Source organism: Hydra vulgaris, chromosome 07, assembly GCF_038396675.1.
Source record: "Hydra vulgaris chromosome 07, alternate assembly HydraT2T_AEP".
In the NCBI taxonomy this organism is placed as follows: Eukaryota; Metazoa; Cnidaria; class Hydrozoa; order Anthoathecata; family Hydridae; genus Hydra; species Hydra vulgaris.
The window spans coordinates 14,057,921-14,077,721 of NC_088926.1; the positions used below are offsets into that span (position 1 = coordinate 14,057,921).

General features: G+C 27.8%; 2 protein-coding genes across 4 annotated transcripts in view; both read right to left on the reverse strand.

Moving 5' to 3' along the window:
• Positions 1 to 239: 239 nt before the first annotated feature.
• LOC100200456 (bifunctional peptidase and (3S)-lysyl hydroxylase Jmjd7) lies at positions 240 to 2,543 on the reverse strand. 2 transcript variants are annotated; one of them, XM_065801135.1, is made up of 3 exons: positions 2,324 to 2,543; positions 1,577 to 1,633; positions 240 to 1,060 (listed from the first exon to the last, which is right to left on the reverse strand). In XM_065801135.1, the coding sequence occupies exons 1-3, from the start codon at positions 2,541 to 2,543 to the stop codon at positions 309 to 311; spliced, it is 1,029 nt and encodes a 342-aa protein (XP_065657207.1). In that variant the 3' UTR covers positions 240 to 308. The 2 variants fall into 2 exon arrangements, with proteins under 2 accessions (XP_065657207.1, XP_065657206.1); XM_065801134.1 differs by having other exon boundaries at positions 1,427 to 1,633.
• Positions 2,322 to 19,801, reverse strand: part of LOC100215978 (general transcription factor IIF subunit 1) — a 28,649-nt gene continuing 11,169 nt past the window's right edge. The window contains exons 7-9 of one of the 2 annotated variants that reach the window (XM_065801132.1): positions 8,398 to 8,643; positions 8,145 to 8,264; positions 2,322 to 3,477 (exon numbers count right to left, since the gene is read on the reverse strand). In XM_065801132.1, the coding sequence (XP_065657204.1) occupies positions 3,125 to 3,477; positions 8,145 to 8,264; positions 8,398 to 8,643 (719 nt within the window). In that variant the 3' untranslated portion in view covers positions 2,322 to 3,124. The remainder of the gene's footprint in view (positions 3,478 to 8,144; positions 8,265 to 8,397; positions 8,644 to 19,801) is intronic. The other variant, XM_065801133.1, reaches the window with a different exon arrangement.

A 19,801-nucleotide genomic window follows, 5' to 3' on the forward strand; every position in this document is an offset into this window, starting at 1 on the left:
TTACAATAGTTAAGACATTTGCGACTTCCTGTAATTTAATTTTTGGTATAAACTGAAGTTTTATTAATTTGATCATTTATTTCTGATGAGTCTTTATTGATGATATTTATTATGTTTTAAATAAATATGAGTTAATATATAAATAATTCACATGTTAAAACAGTTTCTTGAAGTTAAAAAAAGGTTTTTTTAACATTTTTTCAAGAACCCAAAATTTACTAAAATCAAAATACTCAAAATGTATTTAAAATTAGTATATTTGACGTGTAAATTTGATATTTGACATTAATATTTGATATGACATTAACTCAATGAATGTCAGTTTGTTTGAGCAAATTGTTGATTTGTTCAGTAAATTTAAAATAATTATATTTTATATCATAATCCATGTCATACCAAAAGTTTATTGCAATTGTGTTATCTTCTTGCTGTACATGGTGAAACCATAAAGAAGGAAGGTATAGAAGATCCCCCGATTGGACTGTTACTTCCAGAGGATGAGACTGCTTATACAAAAAACTTGTTCTATCATTAAGATTCAAAGGATTTGTTGCAATCCAAGGTATTCTAGGTAGTACATGGCAATCATGTAAGCAGCTTATATTTTGTTTGTTTATAGAGATGCTATCACTCGTATTTTTTATATCAATATTAAATTTATCAATGCAATTCAAATTTGAAACTTCATTTGAAATGTTAACTTGTGTAATTTCAGTAGATATAGTTGGATGTGTAACTTTAGTAGCCATGTTCCTATGTTTCATTTCAGTTGATACATCTTCCTTTAAACATATTTGACAACATTCAATATTTCTTTCTTCAAAAATTTTGTAAACACCGTTTTCTTTTTTGTATCTTGCAGGTATGTATTGTTTATGAATTAAGTAAGGTAAATCAGTAGGTGGATGTAAAATAAATTTTTTGGCTCCCCTTACCACTGCATACATATTTTCATAATGATCTTTATGCATACTGGTAACTGAATTACTACTTCCCATCCAAAAATTTATTGCATCAGGAATTTTTCCAAACGCTTCACTTGCCCAAGAAATATCTAGAGCTAAATTTAAAACAATGTTATAAGGTTTCTTTTTAGTAAAACTCATATTTAAAATAATTAAAAAAAATATACAATTTTAATTACAATTATTATACATTGTACATTTAAACTAACATAAAAAAGCAGAACCACTTATATGATAGATGAGGAACCAGAACTGAAGGTCAACAAATTTAATGTTATATTAAATTAAAACAAAATAATTAAACCTAAACAATTATAGCTATTTAAAGAACTATTTATTATTTTTCATTCATAATATTTTAAGTAAAAAACAGTCTAATTTTTGGCAAAAAATAAATAAAAATTTTTTTTAATTTACAGATCTTACTCCTCAGCTCTGGCAAAAGTAAAGAATTAATGTACCAGCATCAGGAATCAGTTCACTGAACTGTTTAGTAAAACTTGAATTTTGATTTTGAAGGTATAAAACATCTGTCTTGTCTTCTCTTTGAAGATCATGAAGAAAATTTTTAAAAGTTGTTTCTATTTCATAAGGCATTACAAAATAATCACCTTGTGGAGCATCTGCATATCCATTTGGTGTAAGAGCTACGGTTATGCTTTTGTTACCTAAATTAGAAAAAATATATAACCAGTGAAGTAAACTAATCCCTCAACTTTAACATCAACAATCTGACCACATACTTTTATTATACTTTTGCTCGCACTCTACTTTCACACAGTTGAATTTTTGTTTGCAATTTAAGGGTTTTTTTTTTTTTACATTTGGTGCATCCATAATGTATATACACAGTAAAACAACTGGTTTAGGACCCACCTCCCCCTTGTACACAACTGTATGCTTTAGTAAGTTTTAGGAGAGAAAAAGAGAGATAAAACCGTATACATGCTGCTGTCTTTAACTTATTTCTCTGTGCAGCGGCCATGTTCATCAAGGTTCATGTTTGGGAGTTATAGAGTTGAGAAAGGGTTATCACCACAACTAGGTAGCCTCCTTGTCTGTAGTGGCCTTCTTGGCCTTGGGGAGGTGAACTAACGTAAAAAAAAAAAAAATACTCCTTGCTTTGTACATTTTTGGGCAACCTTCACCACTACACCTGCATACATAATTTATGAAAGACCCCTTTTCTTCTAAAGCCAAGTAATTGCATAACTTTGCATTTAACTCAACCTTAATTAAAATATCCTTTAAAACATCTCACTCAGATACAGTGAAAAGTTGTTTCCAAATAGAATTTGCATTTGACAATAATTTTTTTTTAAACAAAAAAACCCTTTATGATAAAACTAAAAACTAACCTAAAACATTAACGAGATAATCATCTGTCCATTTTTTTATAGCAGGCCAGTGCTTAACCCCATTTTTAATAACAACTGGTATATTTGGCATCACATATTCACGTAAAAAAACTAATGGCGAAGGTGGATGCTCTAACAATTTTATTTCTCGAGGTAAATAAAGCTCATGAGCTTCATTTCCTAAAGATAAAAGCACTTCACCAAGGTTTTTAGTTAACATACTTGAAAATAAACTCTAATGTCAAAAAATATTCTTTTAATTAAACTAAATGTTGTAATTAAAAAATTAAATATATAACACAATTGACACTTGTTTTTCTAATCACACTTTAACTATAAATTGAGTCAAGAGTGTGATGATTTATTGCGATATAAAAATATGCGATATTATGTAACAGATTGAATGCGATATTGTGTAATCAGATTGAAAAATGGAAGTGATATGTAACAACAAACGTGATATGATGTAACAACGTGATGTAGCAACATGTAACATGATGTAATAAATCTGACATGGTTCAATAAAAGATATTATATAGCATTAAGTCAATTATATTGTTTATAAGTCATCTCTGTATAAAACTTGTGATGTTTTGTGAAAGAATATATGCCATGCTATATAATATGAGGTGTGAAATAGTTCAATATCCCAATAAACATGTAAAACAAAGTGTAACAATTTTGTGACAAAAGGTTTTTAACTATAATCTCAAAAAATATTTCATAAAAAAAATCTTTTATACATTAATCAATGTTTTTACAGAACTTAAGAAAAAAACTAAAAATGTATAAATATAAACTTTATTTCCTTGGTTTAATGGATAAGAAAAGTTTGCCATCAATTTTTTCTTGATGAAGTTGAATTTTTTTTAAAATTGCAGCAATTGCTGTTACAGTTTGTTCTTTACTTAAACAAGTCTTTTTTGTTTTAAACTTCCTCATTAAATCAGTAGTCGTCATAGGTTTATGCATCAAATATCGACGAATAGTTTCTTCTGTGATGCAATCTGATGATGGACTATTAGTGCCCCAAGCTTTTATGTCTGACTTTTTATTATCATTTACAGTGAAACTACCAGATGGCTTGATCTTTGGTTTTTTAGATTGGGAACTAGATAATGAAGCTTCATGTGCACGTTTAGAACCAGCTTTTCCTGAAAATTAAAAGAATTACTTATATTATTTATCAAAGTTTATGTACTATAGTGTACTACATTTATCAAAATATATATACTACAGTGCACTGCATTTTTCAAAAGATATATACTACAGTGGTCATCAAATAGTTAGTTATGACAATATAATGTACTGCATTTATAATTTATTGCAAACTTTATAATTTATTACAAATAAAGAATTGTGAGTAAAAAATGTTAGCCAACAATGTTAGCCTACAATAATCAAAAAATTGTAAATAATATGTTGTATAAAAATCTCTTGAAAAGTTTGAGTCATCTATAACCACCAAGTTACTTAGTTTATCAAGTATCTTACTTAGGTTGCTATACTGTATAACTACCAAGTTACTTAAGTTTCACTACATGTATAACCACCAAGTTTCTTAGGCTTCAGTATAGGGGAGACCAGGGCTAGTTGGCAGCAGGGGTAAGTTGAAAAATTGTGTTTTATCTGCAAAGCCTTTAATCAGAAATTGCCAATAATCTCAGGAAACCTTCCTAGTTGAACATTTCATCTTTCACTGTAGTATTGTAGGGATTTGCACATGCGCATAAAAGATATTGTGATTTATAAGTTTTTTCCAGATTTTCGTAACTTTTACAACTTCTTTATTTTTTCGATTTTTAAAAGCAATTGCATCAAGTGCACGTAAACTTCATTTGAGTTATATCTTGCATGGTTCAGTAAAATCTGTCCAACTATCCATTTTTTATTATTTACCTTTTTCAGGGATCGGTAGGGGAGTTTGTGACTAAATAGCTGTCAGGGTTAGTTGGCAAAATATTGACGGGGCAAGTTGGCCATAGATTTCAACTTAACCCAATGGCGATTGGACATAAATTTCAAGAGTTTTCAATTTATGATTTTATAACTTTTTGAAAGATTATATTAAAATTGATTAGATAGATAGATCACATGCAAAACTATAAAAGAAAAATGGAGAGGGCTATAACTCCTCCAAATCTTATAAAAAATGCTGTTGAAGCTGTTTTATTAGAAGTAAAATCTATATGAAAAACAGCTAAAGACTTTAACATCCCTGAAAAAAGTTTGTCCCAATACTGCAAAATCATGGTCAGCAAATATCAGGTTACATAAAATCTAGACAGGTCAATATATATATATATATATATATATATATATATATATATATATATATATATATATATTGTATATAAAAATTGTTAGTATTTTTATTTACAAATAGAGTGCTCAATGGTCTTAAAGAACATATCAGTTATATTTTTATAACTGTGTGTAAGTGCGTGTTAACCTATGTGTGTGCATGTGTTAAAGAACATAGCAGTTATATTTTATAACTGTGTCATGTGTGTGTGTGTGTGTGTGTGTGTGTGTGTGTGTGTGTGTGTGTGTGTGTGTGTGTGTGTGTGTGTGCATATATATACATAGTGTTATCTATTTTAATATTGATATTGTTCATTTAGGTCTTTACTGATTTACTCACTTCATTTAGGTCTTTACTGATTTTCCTCACTTCCTAAGGAAGTGAGGAAACTAGCTTATCAGCCTGGTTCCACAATGTCTTTTTACAGTATACCAGGTATTGTGGGTAACTCATTTCCATTAGCATGTACCCCTAATAATATCAAGGCTGGTTTTGCAAAAACAGGAATTTTCCCACTAAATGTTAACATTTTTAGTGAACACGATTTTATGCCAGCCTATACCACAGATAGACCAACTCCAAAACAAGACTGTGCTGTGGAAAGTACAGCGATAAATATAAGTAATATAACTGATGTTGACTTTACAATATCAGAGAATGACATGTTAGAAGTTGCTCAACATGTTGCTCAAAAGATACAGAACCACATCATGATATTTCATATTCAAGAAATAATGATGTACACAGTGCATCTACAGAGACAACTGTAGTTCCATCGCCTGAAGATTTAAGACCATTCAAAAAAGCAGAAACAAGAAAAAGAGTTAGAGTTAATAAAAGAAATAGAACCGCATCAATTCTTACAGTTTCACCAAATATGAATGTTTTAAAAATAGAAAAAGTATCAGCTAAGAAGAAAAAGTTAGCAATTGAAGAGAGAAAACAAACAAAAAAGTTAAAAAAAGATCAACTAGTTAAGGAAGTATACACTTAATGGAAAAAAGTTTGAATTGTCCAAATAGCTCTGAAGAAAAGGAGTGTTTTTATTTGATTTGTGTTGGAATATTTTCTAAAAGTAAACCAGAGGAAGTCTGGGTTCAATGCACTCAATGCCACCTTTGGGCTCACAAGTCATTCATAATTGGAAACTCTTTGTTTTTAATTTGCAATAATTGCTGCTAGCTGATTTGAAACTCAATTAGTTGAAAATATTCATATAATAAACTGATATAAGTTTTAAATCTTATTGTATAACAATAAATTGGGAACACTGTTTTGTTTTCACATTTTTTCACTTTATAGTTTTTAATTTTATTTGCTATTTTGCTTAAAATGCTGCAATGACTTGATCCAAAAGTTTGATAATATTGATAAAAGTATATTTCAGCTATGATTCCTTTTAAAAAAAAAAGGGATGGGGGTTAAAATATTATTGGAATACATATAAATAGGACCTTCAACTTTAGTTTTTATTATTGTGAGTCAACTTACCCCTTGAGTATAAGCAACTCACCCTGTGGTGGGGTAAGCTGGCACAATTTTTTTTTTTTTGAGGGCCCCGAAAGGTCCTAAGAGTTTTTTTTGTAAATAAATGCAACTTTTATTAGTTACCCAAATTCATACTCTTTGGGACTACACTTTAATATTTTCAAAAAAATGTGCCGTTAGGGCTACAGAGCTTATAGTAAAAAAACCGAGTCAACTAGCCCCGGTTTCCCCTACTGAAGGCGACAATCGAAATATGAACAAAAAAAAATAACCAAAACACTTTTAAGTCATTGTTATCGCCCCCATCTTTAATAATCAAATGTTTTGATACTTAAAAAAATAGTTTAAAAAAAAGGTAACTGCGGAAACAAACAAAATTATTTAATCAGTGATTTTAATTTGTATTGTTTGCAGTACTGCTTCAAATACAACTTAAAATCGTATTATGACTTGTTTAAAAACAGAGCTTTTCCACTGATAACTAAACTGACAGGATTTACTGAATTAACAATTTAATTAATTGATGTTATAAGAAAGATATTTTTATTCTGTCTTTTGAAAAAGAATTATAAAAAGCTATGTTTCTGATCATTTTCCTTTTCTTTTTCACTTTTTTCTTTCATAATTGTAGACTCAAATCTTTGAGACTACATTTTTATATTTTCAAAAAAATTTGTTGTTAGGGCTACAAAAGCTCATAGAGTAAAAACCGAGTCAACGTTATTCCGAGTCAACTAGCCCTGTTTCAAATCAAGATGGTTCACTCACAAATAGTATGACTAAATTGAGGATAGTGACTTTATTTTCTTTACTTAGTTTTAATAAATAGTTTTAACAATAATAATAATAATTATATAATTCAAATTATTATTTCAGTACATTTTTCAACTATATAATATATCAAAAACTAACTAATATATCAAAATATAGTATATCAACTAACCTAATTCAACAGTATAAGATGTATATGTACCTACACTAGGGTTTTAGACAGTAATAATACTCTGACAATTTTTTGCCAAGCAAAAATGCAAAAAAGAAAAAAAATATAATGAAAAGACGCAATCAAAAAACTTAAGTCAATCTAATTATTTAAGCCCTACTTATTTATCACTGCCATATAACCTAATTATTTATTTATCGCTGCCATATAATCTAATTATTTATTTATCATCGCCATATAACCTAATTATTTATTTATCACTGCCATATAATCTAATTACTTAAGCCCTATTTATTTATCACTGCCATATAACCTAAATTGAATTACTTAAACCCTATTTATTTATCACTGCTATAAATCTTATTAACGGCAGTATTAGTCTTTGAATATGTATTTAATAACATACAATTTATATTCTTGTTTTAAGAAAACTTGTTCAAAACTATTGTCACATGTCAGCCAAAGCACACAAGCATTTGATATGTGGAAAATATTACAAAAGTTTTATTGAGGACACCAGGGGAGACTAAATCGAATTTTACATATGATGTCATATGTCAACTTTTGAGACCAAGAGCAAAAGAAATGCTCCTCAAATCATAAATGCATTGAAATTGTGTCATTTTAAACAGGTGGAGTTTAAAAAATTAGAAGAATACAAACAATTTATGAAACCTTTTGCTGGATTCTGGATACTCTGGACAAAGTTCAAGGGGAGATATTTGTTTTCTGGAATTTATGCCAACGGTTCAGCAAACTTGTAAGAAACCTGTGATGCTTGTATTATGTCTATTCCAAAAGATGTATATTTAATAAGATTTATTTTAAGCTTTAGCTGACTTTAAGAATTTGAGAATTTGAAAATTATTAAAATACTTTCATATCAAGTAAATTTTGTATTTTGCATTTTAAATACTTTTGCTTGAAAGTATTTTGCATTTAAAATTTTTTTAATTTAAAACATTTGAAAGTATTTTTTACAATACTAAATATTATCAATAAAATTGATAAAAAAAAATGTTTCAGAAAATAACAAACAAAAATCTTAGTGAGAAACAAAAATTTTAGTGAGAATTTGCTTTTACCTTCTTTAAGGGACTTTACAGCTTGATTGAGTGTATCAGATGCTAGTTCATTTTGAATTGGAGTTGATGAGCGACTTCCTTGAACTGAGTTAGAATTACTGCTCTTTTTTTTCTTTCCACCTTTAAAATAAGCTTTTTTCATTAAAAAAATTCAAATCATAGTGCTATAATTATACAAACAAATAACTTTGCATAAAAATACAAATTACCTTGCATGAAAATAAACTAATTACCTTACATGAAAACAAATTACCTTGCATGAAAATAGCCGATTTTGAGTATTCATCATCTATATCTTCATCATCTACTTCTTCTTCACTGCTTTCTCCACCAATCTCTTTTTTTAAAATAGCTTTAAGCTCCTTTCCAGCTTCATTAAGATCTTTATCTTCAGCATCATCATCGCTAGAATCAGAGAAAATGTTAAGGTCATCTTTAGGCTTTGCAGCATCTTCTTTATTGGGGTCTGGTTCATCTTCAATGTCGAGAACCTCATTATCTAAAAAGTAAAGTAAAAGGAATTAAACCATTTAGATTTTTACTTCTGCAAACTTTTTTTTTTTGTGCTAAATATATGTGTACATACATACATACATACATACATACATACATACATACATACATACATACATACATACATACATATGTGTGTGCTTATATACATATGTATGTATGCAGGCCTTGTTAAGAAGCGTTACGCAGCTTGCATTTTGCCTGCAAAAAGGCGATTTGCCTACGCATTCAGCAGTTTTGCGCAATGCAAAAACTTTTATCTTTTAGAATATTTAAATTATCTTTTGATGATGTCGTTAACGTGAAGTTTATACAAAAGAAATAAAGTCGTAAGTAAAAGCATTTAACCTAAATTGTAAACTAATAGATTTTTTGTTAAAGAAACAGTTTGTTTAATAATTTTTTTTATTGTTGTTAAAAATTAGTTAAAAAAAAGGAAGTGTTTTAAGTTTTATCTTAAGGAATTAAATATATAAATTCCTTTGAAATATAAAAATTATTTTTTTGTCATAATAATTAAAAAAATGCACGATTAATTTTAATGTAAATATTTTATTCATAAGATTTTGTTTATTGTTAATTCAATAATGTAAAGTTTTAATGACGCTCGTTTAATTTATGAAAATAATTTATGATCACAAATGTTATCAGTAAACTGATAAATAATAATAAAAAACTCTTTATTGTTTAAAACATTATTAAAAAGAGTTCACAAAATAAATAAGAAAAAATTATATTAACAGTTAATAAAATAATCAAAAACCAACTGTAAAATCACAAGAAAATAAGCAAATATTATTTTACCTTTTATGAAAAAAAAAATTTTTTTTCAAAATAAAATTTAGTTCATATTTAAAAAAAACTAATAAAAATGATTTTTCAAATAGGAACTTAGATTTTATTTGTAACTTTTGTTATAGTGAGAGAAAAAAAACTTGTATGATTTTTAACGCATTAATAAAATAACTTTAATTACAATGCGGTACTTAAAAAGATGCTAGTGACGCAATATAAATTCTAACGATACAAAATATATTTGCTGAAGTGAGTTACTTAGAAATGCGTTACGTGTTTTCGTTACGCAGCGAAATCTCAAAACAAGGCCTGATGTATGTATATATGTATGTACTTATATACATACATACATGTGTGTGTAAGTGTGTGCTTGAGGTTTTTTTAAATATAAACATTTAATAAACAAATGCTCTATATGTCAAAAACTTGATGACAAAACTTATTTGATAATGTTGTTCTCCAAGATTTTTGTGAATGATATAGGGAAGACAGGGGCTAGTTGGCAGCAGGGGTAAGTTGACAGACTGCGTTTATCTTTGGAGCCTTTTCAGAGGCATAGGCAGTGGGGAGCATTCGCTCCCTCTGCAAAAAAATTCGAGCTGGTGACACCTTTTTGAAATTCAGCAACAGTGCTTTTTTTATTTGACATTATTCTATTACAATTTAATTTCATCACATAATAAATTGTGAAAAGACGCCAATGTAGCCACAATGTCCTCGTAAAAGGCGCATATACATGTTTCCCATTTAAACAGGTGCTTGAAGTTGTCAAATCACAAGTCTATGTTTTTTCTATCAATTTTTCGCGTAATCCATGACATATATATATATATATATATATATATATATATATATATATATATATATATATACATATATATATATATACATATATATATATATATATATATATATATATATATATATATATATATATATATATAGTATATATATATATATATATATATATATATGTATATATATATATATATATATATATATATATATATATATATATATATATATATATATATATATATATATATATATATATATATATATATATATATATATATATATATATATATATATATATATATATATAATAGAAAAAGGTATGCCAAGCAAAAAAAACAATAATTTAATTTTTGAAATTTGAAAAAAGATTTATTTCTTTTAAATAAATATATATATGATAAAAAAGCACTAGAGGCCTTTAACTATTTTCATCAGTAGTGCTATGTTTAATGCTTTATCAAATTTTTTTATATAACTGTAGAAAGTTAGATAATAGAAAAATTAAATTGCTATATTGTAACTATGAGTTACTATTATAACATTTTTTTAAAAAAGGAAGTCTCAATTAAATGTGTCATGTTTTTGTTTATGTAAATGACTTTCATATGACAACAAATATTTTTCACTTTTTAATTCAAGGAAAACAAAGAGTTGGAAAAAAGGTTCTATAGTTTTGTTGTGCAATCTCTGGCATTCAAATACATGATTGTCAAATTGGCCTGTAGAATTTCCTGTTCTGCAACTGGAAATACCATTAGTACGATTTCTTAAATTATTTGTTTTTCCAGTGTAAGTAGATAAACCATTACATGATAAACACTTTAAATAATAAAAAACATTTTTGCTATTACAAGTAATGCGACTTTTAATATTCCAAATAGTTCCATTAGGCGTCTCAAACTTATAAACTTTTTGTAAATATAATTGGCAAATTTTACAACGAATATCTTTACATTTGAATAAACCCGTTTTTTTGATAGATGAAATAGAATGAAATTTTGAAGAAGTTAGTTGTCTAAGTAAATTTGGCGGTTAGTTTCTGTTAAAATAGGCTGGCAGTTTAAATTGCTATAAAATGTAGTTACCAGAGGAAAAACTTCTTTGGATTTTTTTAAAGGTGCTGGTCCTTGTAATTTGGCATTATGATATTATCTGGGTAAAGACATTCTTTTAACCATAATTTTAGTTCCATTAAACGTAGTTTTTCTGTAGCATAATCCGAAGTAAAAACAATTATTCTTTTAGCAAGATTATATGGGATATTCTTTTTTATGTGGAAAGGATGAAAACTATTGTAATTCAAATAGTCGTGGGTATTTGTTTCTTTGTAAAATATATGTAAAAAATTTGAAAAGTCTTGATGAAAAAGAAAAGAAAAAACATCATAAGAGTTTTTCCTCAATTGATTTTATTGATGAAAACAACACATCAGAAATTCTGTCTTCAAAAAACTGGATAAATGCAGTTCCGAAAAAATACAACCTAAGGTCATCAACTTATCCACCAAATACCTGACCACTGCCCAAATAAAAATTCTATCAAAAGGTTCTAAATTCTGCCCAACAACTAAAGGAAATTATTTACATATTAACTCTGATATTAGACAATTTACAAGAAAACTTAGATTAAAAGAAAAATTCTACAAACTGCAAAATAATGATATTAGTATAATAAAAAGAAATCTAAATATAATGTTAAAACAAATATATCTGAACTTAATGAAATAATATCGAAAATTGAGCAATTGAATCCTGTTAAACTTCAATCAGTTGATAATATTTCATTGCAGGAAAGGCTAGCACTTAAAGAACTTAAAGAAATGAAAGACATTGTTATCAAAAAAGCAGATAAAGGTAACACTAATTGTAATGGACTCAACATACTATAAAGATAAACTTGTTAATCAAGATCATCTATCTTCTTTAAATACTTATGAAAAAACAAATTTTGACTCAGATAAAAGAGTTTTCAAAAATCTTTCAAAAATGATTGCTAAACATAAATGTCTAACACAAAACGAAATAGACTACATTACAAATTTTGAATGGAAATCGAGTACTTTTTAGGTTATTCCAAAAATTCATAAATGTAATGAAATAATTTGAAAGGTTCAAGAATCTAGTTCTCTGTTTATGGAAATGAAATCTCCAAAAGATTTAAAAGCTTGACCTTTTATTGCTGGAATAGACTCACCAACATCACACTTAAGCCAATTTCTTCATATAATATTATCTCCGATTGTAAAAAAAACAAAAAACTTATACAAAAGATGATTATGATTTCTTAAGAAAAATCCACAGAAATATTGATTCAGACAGTGTAATTCTAACATGTGACATTGTCAATCTATACACAAGTACTCCACATAATCTAGGTCTTAAAGCATTACAATACTGGATTGAGCAACAGAAAGATTTAATAGCAGATCGATTCACCTCCGATTTCCTCTTAGAATCGGCATCTTTCATTTTAGAAAACAATAATTTTATTTTTGACGACCAAATATACCATCAGATTACAGGTACAGCCATGGGTACACACTTTGCCCGAGACTATGCATGTCTTACAATTGGATTTTTAGAAGAAACTTTGCTTTTTCCGAAAATCTTACCAAAATACTTTTCAAAAGAAGAAGTTAAAAATATTGAAGAGTTTTATTTTAGATATGTTGATGATGGTTTTAACATATGGCCAAAAAATCTAGACATCGCCAAGTTTAAAAGTTCTCTAGAAGAACAACATAATTCAATTAATTTTACGGTTGATTTAGGTACACAATACAATAAAAACGGAAATATCTAAAATGTCATTAATTTTTTAGATGTATCCGTTATTCTTAAAAACAACAAACATATCAAAACAGATATATTTTACAAAGAAACAAATACCCACGACTATTTGAATTACAATAGTTTTCATCCTTTCCACATAAAAAAGAATATCCCATATAATCTTGCTAAAAGAATAATTGTTTTTACTTCGGATTATGCTACAGAAAAACTACGTTTAATGGAACTAAAATTATGGTTAAAAGAATGTCTTTACCCAGATAATATCATAGAAAAAGCATTTCATAATGCCAAATTACAAGGACCAGCACCTTTAAAAAAATCCAAAGAAGTTTTTCCTCTGGTAACTACATTTTATAGCAATTTAAACTGCCAGCCTATTTTAACAGAAACTAACCGCCAAATTTACTTAGACAACTAACTTCTTCAAAATTTCATTCTATTTCATCTATCAAAAAAACGGGTTTATTCAAATGTAAAGATATTCGTTGTAAAATTTGCCAATTATATTTACAAAAAGTTTATAAGTTTGAGACGCCTAATGGAACTATTTGGAATATTAAAAGTCGCATTACTTGTAATAGCAAAAATGTTTTTTATTATTTAAAGTGTTTATCATGTAATGGTTTATCTACTTACACTGGAAAAACAAATAATTTAAAGAACCCTACTAATGGTCATATTTCCAGTTGCAGAACAGGAAATTCTACAGGCCAATTTGACAATCATGTATTTGAATGCCAGAGATTGCATAACAAAACTATAGAACCTTTTTTCCAACTCTTTGTTTTCCTTGAATTAAAAAGTGAAAAATATTTGTTGTCATATGAAAGTCATTTACATAAACAAAAACATGACACATTTAATTGAGACTTCCTTTTTTAAAAAAATGTTATAATGGTAACTCATAGTTACAATATAGCAATTTAATTTTTCTATTATCTAACTTTCTACAGTTATATAAAAAAATTTGATAAAGCATTAAACATAGCACTGCTGATGAAAATAGTTAAAGGCCTCTAGTGCTTTTTTATCATTTATATATTTATTTAAAAGAAATAAATCTTTTTTCAAATTTTAAAAATTAAATTATTGTTTTTTTTGTTTGGCATACCTTTTTCCATTATATTGTTTATTATCAATTTTGTAGTTATATATATATATATATATATATATATATATATATACACACATATATATATATATATAAATATGTTTATATTTAACATATATATATATATATATATATATATATATATATATATATATATATATATATATATATATATGTATATATATAAATATATGTTTATTTTTAACATATATATATATATATATATATATATATATATGTTATATATATGTATATATATATATATGTATATATACATATATATATATACATAACATATGTATATATATATGTATATATATATATATATAAATATATGTTTATATTTAACATATATATATAATATATATATATATATATATATATATATATATATATATATATATATATATATATATATATATATATATATATATATATATATATATATATATATATATATATATATATATATATATATATATATATATATATATACACACACTGCAGGCCAAAAGTTTCCGGACACTTGATATTTTTATATAAAAAGCTAAAATCTATCCTGTATCATTAAATTAACCAATAAAATTAATTTATAATACTTAAACTTACTAATTTTAGGTGTTTATGTAAGTTTGAGGTCAGTAATTGGGTATTACTGACCTCAAACTTAAATAAGTAAGTTTTTTTTTTTAATTGTTTATTTTAACTGGATATATAGCGTTACATTACTCTTAAGAGTTTGGTCTTGTTAAAGTTATTTATTTGTTGAAACATGAAGTAAATATTTATAATATAATGATAGCCGACTAAAATGATTAAGAATATTTAGTTTTGTTTAGTTTTCATTTGGTATTAATGATGGTTACATTAAAAAATCTTGAAAAAAATTTTAAAATTTAAAATTCGACTATTTAACTAAAAATATGGGTAAGAAACTTTCTTTAACGGTTGCAAAACGTTCTGAAAGAATTACATTACATAAAGAAAGTTATTCAGTTCATAAAATTTGCAAAAAATTAAAAGTTGCCAGAAGTACTGTACAAGATACCATCAAACGATGGAAAGAAACAGGCATTTTTGAAGACAAAAAAAGATCTGGTAGACCACGGAAAACAACAAAAGCAGAAGATAATAGTATAATATTGATGAGTAAAAGGAATCGAAGACTTACGACCCCGGAAATAACTTCAGGCTTTAATAGGAGTCATTCAAAATCTATTTCATTAACCACTACAAAACGACGTCTTAGACAAGCAGGACTTTCTGGCCGTATAGCGGTCAGGAAACCGTTGCTACGGATTGGAAATAAAAAGAAAAGGTCACAATGGGCTATAGACCACCAAAATTGGACAGAAGGAAACTGGGGAAAAGTACTATGGACCGACGAGTCCAAATTTGAACTGTTTGGGCAAAGACGTAGAATTTACATCAGAAGAACAACAAAAGAAAAAATGATCCCAGAGAGTTTAGTGCCAACAACCAAGCATAGTGGTGGGTCAGTTATGGTATGGGGATGTTTTTCTTCAGCTGGTGTTGGTGACCTAGTTAAAATTGAGGGTATTATGAAAAAAGAACAATATAAAACAATTCTAGAAAACAATGCTATACCTTCTGGCTTAAGAACTATTAGTCGTAGTTTTGTTTTTATGCAGGACAATGACCCTAAACACACCTCAAAATTATGTAAGAACTACATAAAGGAACAAGAGGATAATGGTGTCCTCAAAAACATGACCTGGCCGGCCCAATCACCAGATTTGAGCCCAATAGAGTTACTGTGGGAAGAATTGGACAAAAAGGTCAGACAAAAATGCCCAACATCCAAAGAGCACCTGTGGCAGATATTAGAAGAATCCTGGTTATCAATTACACCCGAAATAATAGATAAATTAATAAATAGGATGCCACGGATCGCAAAAAAAGTGATAAAAACTCGTGGGTTATTTTTTGACGAAAAGACAGTTTAATAATAATAGTGTTGTTAGTATTTTTTTTCTTTTTTTTTTCTTAAATAGTAACTATATGTATCTTTTATAAAATAAATATGATATAAGAATTTTTTTGAAATAATTATGGGAGTTTCAATTAAAAAATTAAACAAAATCCAAGTGTCCGGAAACTTTTGGCCTGCAGTGTATATATATATATATATATATATATATATATATATATATATATATATATATATATATATATATATATATATATATATATATATATATATACATGTTTATATTTAACAACAGACATTCTTATATATTTTGTTAAACATTTGCCGATTTGAAAACATATTGTAGTTTTCTATTATTATGTTAACCATTAGTTAAGATAATTAAAATAGCACAATCCTTAAAAAAAATTTTTTACGCTTATTTATAGCAAATAAAATTTATATTTATAGCTAATTTACCTTCGATTATTGATTATCGATATAAATCTTAAACATGTCAAATTTAAAAAAAAAGAAATTGTCAGGAAATGAATATAAAAAACTAAAAGATGCCAAATGTTAGAAAAAATTTTGAAAAAACTATGGCAGTGTTTAAATGTATTTAAAATCCATAGAAACACCAAAAGATTTCGTCGTACGTGATGCTGATGATAGTGACTCATTCACAGATTGTGCGGATATACCACCACAATGTGATGCTGATGATGATAGTGTCTCAGTCACAGATCGTGCGGATATACCACCACAACGTATTGATGATGATGATAGTGACTCAGTCACATTAATTTAATATTAATTTTAATTAAATTAACAGTCATATTAATTTCCAAGTAAGCTACCCTACAGACCCTTACTTATTTTGTAATGAAATCATCACACCTGCAGTTATTCGAAACTTACTACAATACAGGCCATGTCAGCCTGTGATTTTTATATAACTTTTAATGATTTCACAAAAGATGACATGGGAAAATACTTAAGGATAGCGTGGTACATAAAGATATTGTTAAAAGATTCATGAGAAAAGGAAATAATTGTTACTGGTTGATTTATTCCCCACGAGCTAATGCTATGTTTTGTTTTGCCTGCTGGTTTTTTAGCAATAATAGAGCAGATTGTTCTTGGAGTTAATGTCGAAAAGGTTGTTAAAATTTTACAAAAAGTGTCTCCAAAACTGAGAAGCACGAATCATTAAAAAGCCATGAAGAATCTGTGAGACAGTTATTTTTAACAAAGTTTCGCATATCTAATGACAAAACAGTTTGGCAGAGCTTGTGGCCTCAGAGAGAAGACAGAAAAAAACAGGAGGATTTTAAAGACTATCATAGATGGAGAATTGTTTTTAGGCAAACAAGGATTGGCTTTTCATGGACACAGAGAATTTGGTGGTAGGGGTTCCTGTAATGAAGGTAATTTTCTTGAACTCATAAAGTTTCTTGGTAAATATGACAAAGTATTAGAATGGCATGCCAATCAAAGTGACTGCAATGCCTCTAATCCAGACATTCAGAATGACCTTATACAGTCTTTGGCATCTGAAATTAAAACAAAAATATGTTCAGAAGTGAAGAATGCAAAGTATTTTGCAGTTATTATAGATTCCACCATATATATAAGTCGAGTTGATCAATTTTCTATGTCTTTGTGATATGTTACAGCTGGTGGAGATTCAACTGAAAGGTTCAGTTTTTAGAGCTACCCACTGCAAATGGTGAAACCTTTTTTAATCTTGTAAAGTCTTCTTTAGATGAACTGGGTATATCAGCAGAACTGTGCTATGGCCAGTCATATGATGGTGCAAGCACCATGTCTGGTGAAATTTCTGGCTTGCAGAAAAAAGTTAAAGATATTGCAGCATATGCTTTGTTTACATCTTGCTGTGCCCACAATTTAAATCTAGTGCTGGTCAATGCTGTAAATTCTAATGTACAATCAAAATTATTTTTTAGCACTTTAGAAACCGCATACACATTTTTTACTAGCAGTTTGCCTAGGTTAACTTTGCTCAAAGAAGAGCAACAGAGTGTGGAAAACTTTACCTTAAGTCTGAAACGCCTAAGTGACACAAAATGGGAATCTAGAAAAATAGCTGTTGATTTTATTTTACAGAATCTTCAAGCATTGGTAGTAGCATTGAAGAAAATTGGTGCAGGGCAAATAAAAAATTGTACAGCCAGACACCTTGAGAAATTTGAATTTGTTGTTTTGGAGTAAGCTGTTAACATTGGCTTTTCATTTGTCTCAATACTTACAGAAAAGTTCTAATACTATAACTATAAACATGGTTGTTGTTACCAGCTACATCAAAATCTTTGAACCTCAACTTAACAAAATTAGAGAAAATTATGATGGTAGTTTGATTGATCTGGAAAATGACTTTGCTTTAAAATGCAACATAGCAACAGCTTATAAGCAGAAAAGAGTGTGAAAAAAGAAACGACATTATGACGAGCTTGCAATTGATGAGAGAAAAGATGCCAGAAAGAATTTGTGGTTGATACTTACCTGGTCTCACTAGACTTTGTGGTCAGCACAATAAAGAATCAATTTCAACAGTATACGAAGATTGCTTCAAAGTTCAAATGTCTAGATCCAAAGCATTATGAGGATGAGAATAGTTTAGAACTTATCAAAAATTTCTTTTAGAGCAATACCCCATTGATATCACAACTCTGGATGATGTTGTTCAAGAATTTCTTTCATTCAGAATTCTTTTTAAAGACATGGACACAGAAGAGTTAAACATTAACAATCTGTTAAAATTTGTACTAAAAAATGATCTCTGTGACATTTATCCAAATATCACAACATTGTATAAAATATACATGACATTGCCTATTTCGAGTGCATCTGCAGAGAGGTCCTTCAGCAGATTAAAGCTCCTTAATCCATATTTACGGTCCACTATGAGCAAGGAAAGATTGTCGGCCTTAGCATTACTGACAATTGAAAGAGACTTAGTGAATGACCTTGATCTTGAAGTTGTGTTAAATGGTTTTTCGAGGATGAAACCTAGACGAATGAAGCTTAATTAAATTTTAAACACCCTACTATTGTTGTATTATTAAGAATAATATATTAAATTATTATAATATTAAATTATTGTTGTTTAAGTAATTGTGGATGTTGCCAACATTCAGGGGGAAAATTTCTGAGAGGTCCCCCCTATATCCCTGCTTCTGGGGGACCTGCCAGCCCCCAGACACCTTTCCAAAAAACATTCGCTCCCCCAGTTGTCAAACCCTGGCTATGCCTCTGAGCCTTTTATCTGAAAGTAACAAAAATTACATAGAACCTTTCTAATTGGCAATTTCATCATTCACTATGGTATTGTTAGGATTTGCATATGCGCATGGGAGATTTTGGGATTTATGCGTTTTTTGGACAAAAACATAACTTTTGGAACTTTTTATTTTACAAAGAAAATAGTCGTATAAAAAAATTATTGTTAAAATTCCAGTCACATTTGGTTTACTATTTCAAGTCAGACATTTTTTCAATAGTTGCTGTTTTCCAGGATCTATTGACTGTTTATTGAAAAAAAGACTTTTGGGGTAAGTTGGCAAAATTTTCACTGGGTAAGTTGGCTCATTGCATTTACTATGAAAAAAATATATATTTTTTTATAAAATTAATTTTCTTTTTTAATTTTTAACAATATTGAAAAAATTTATTTTTTACAAAAAAAATTCATACT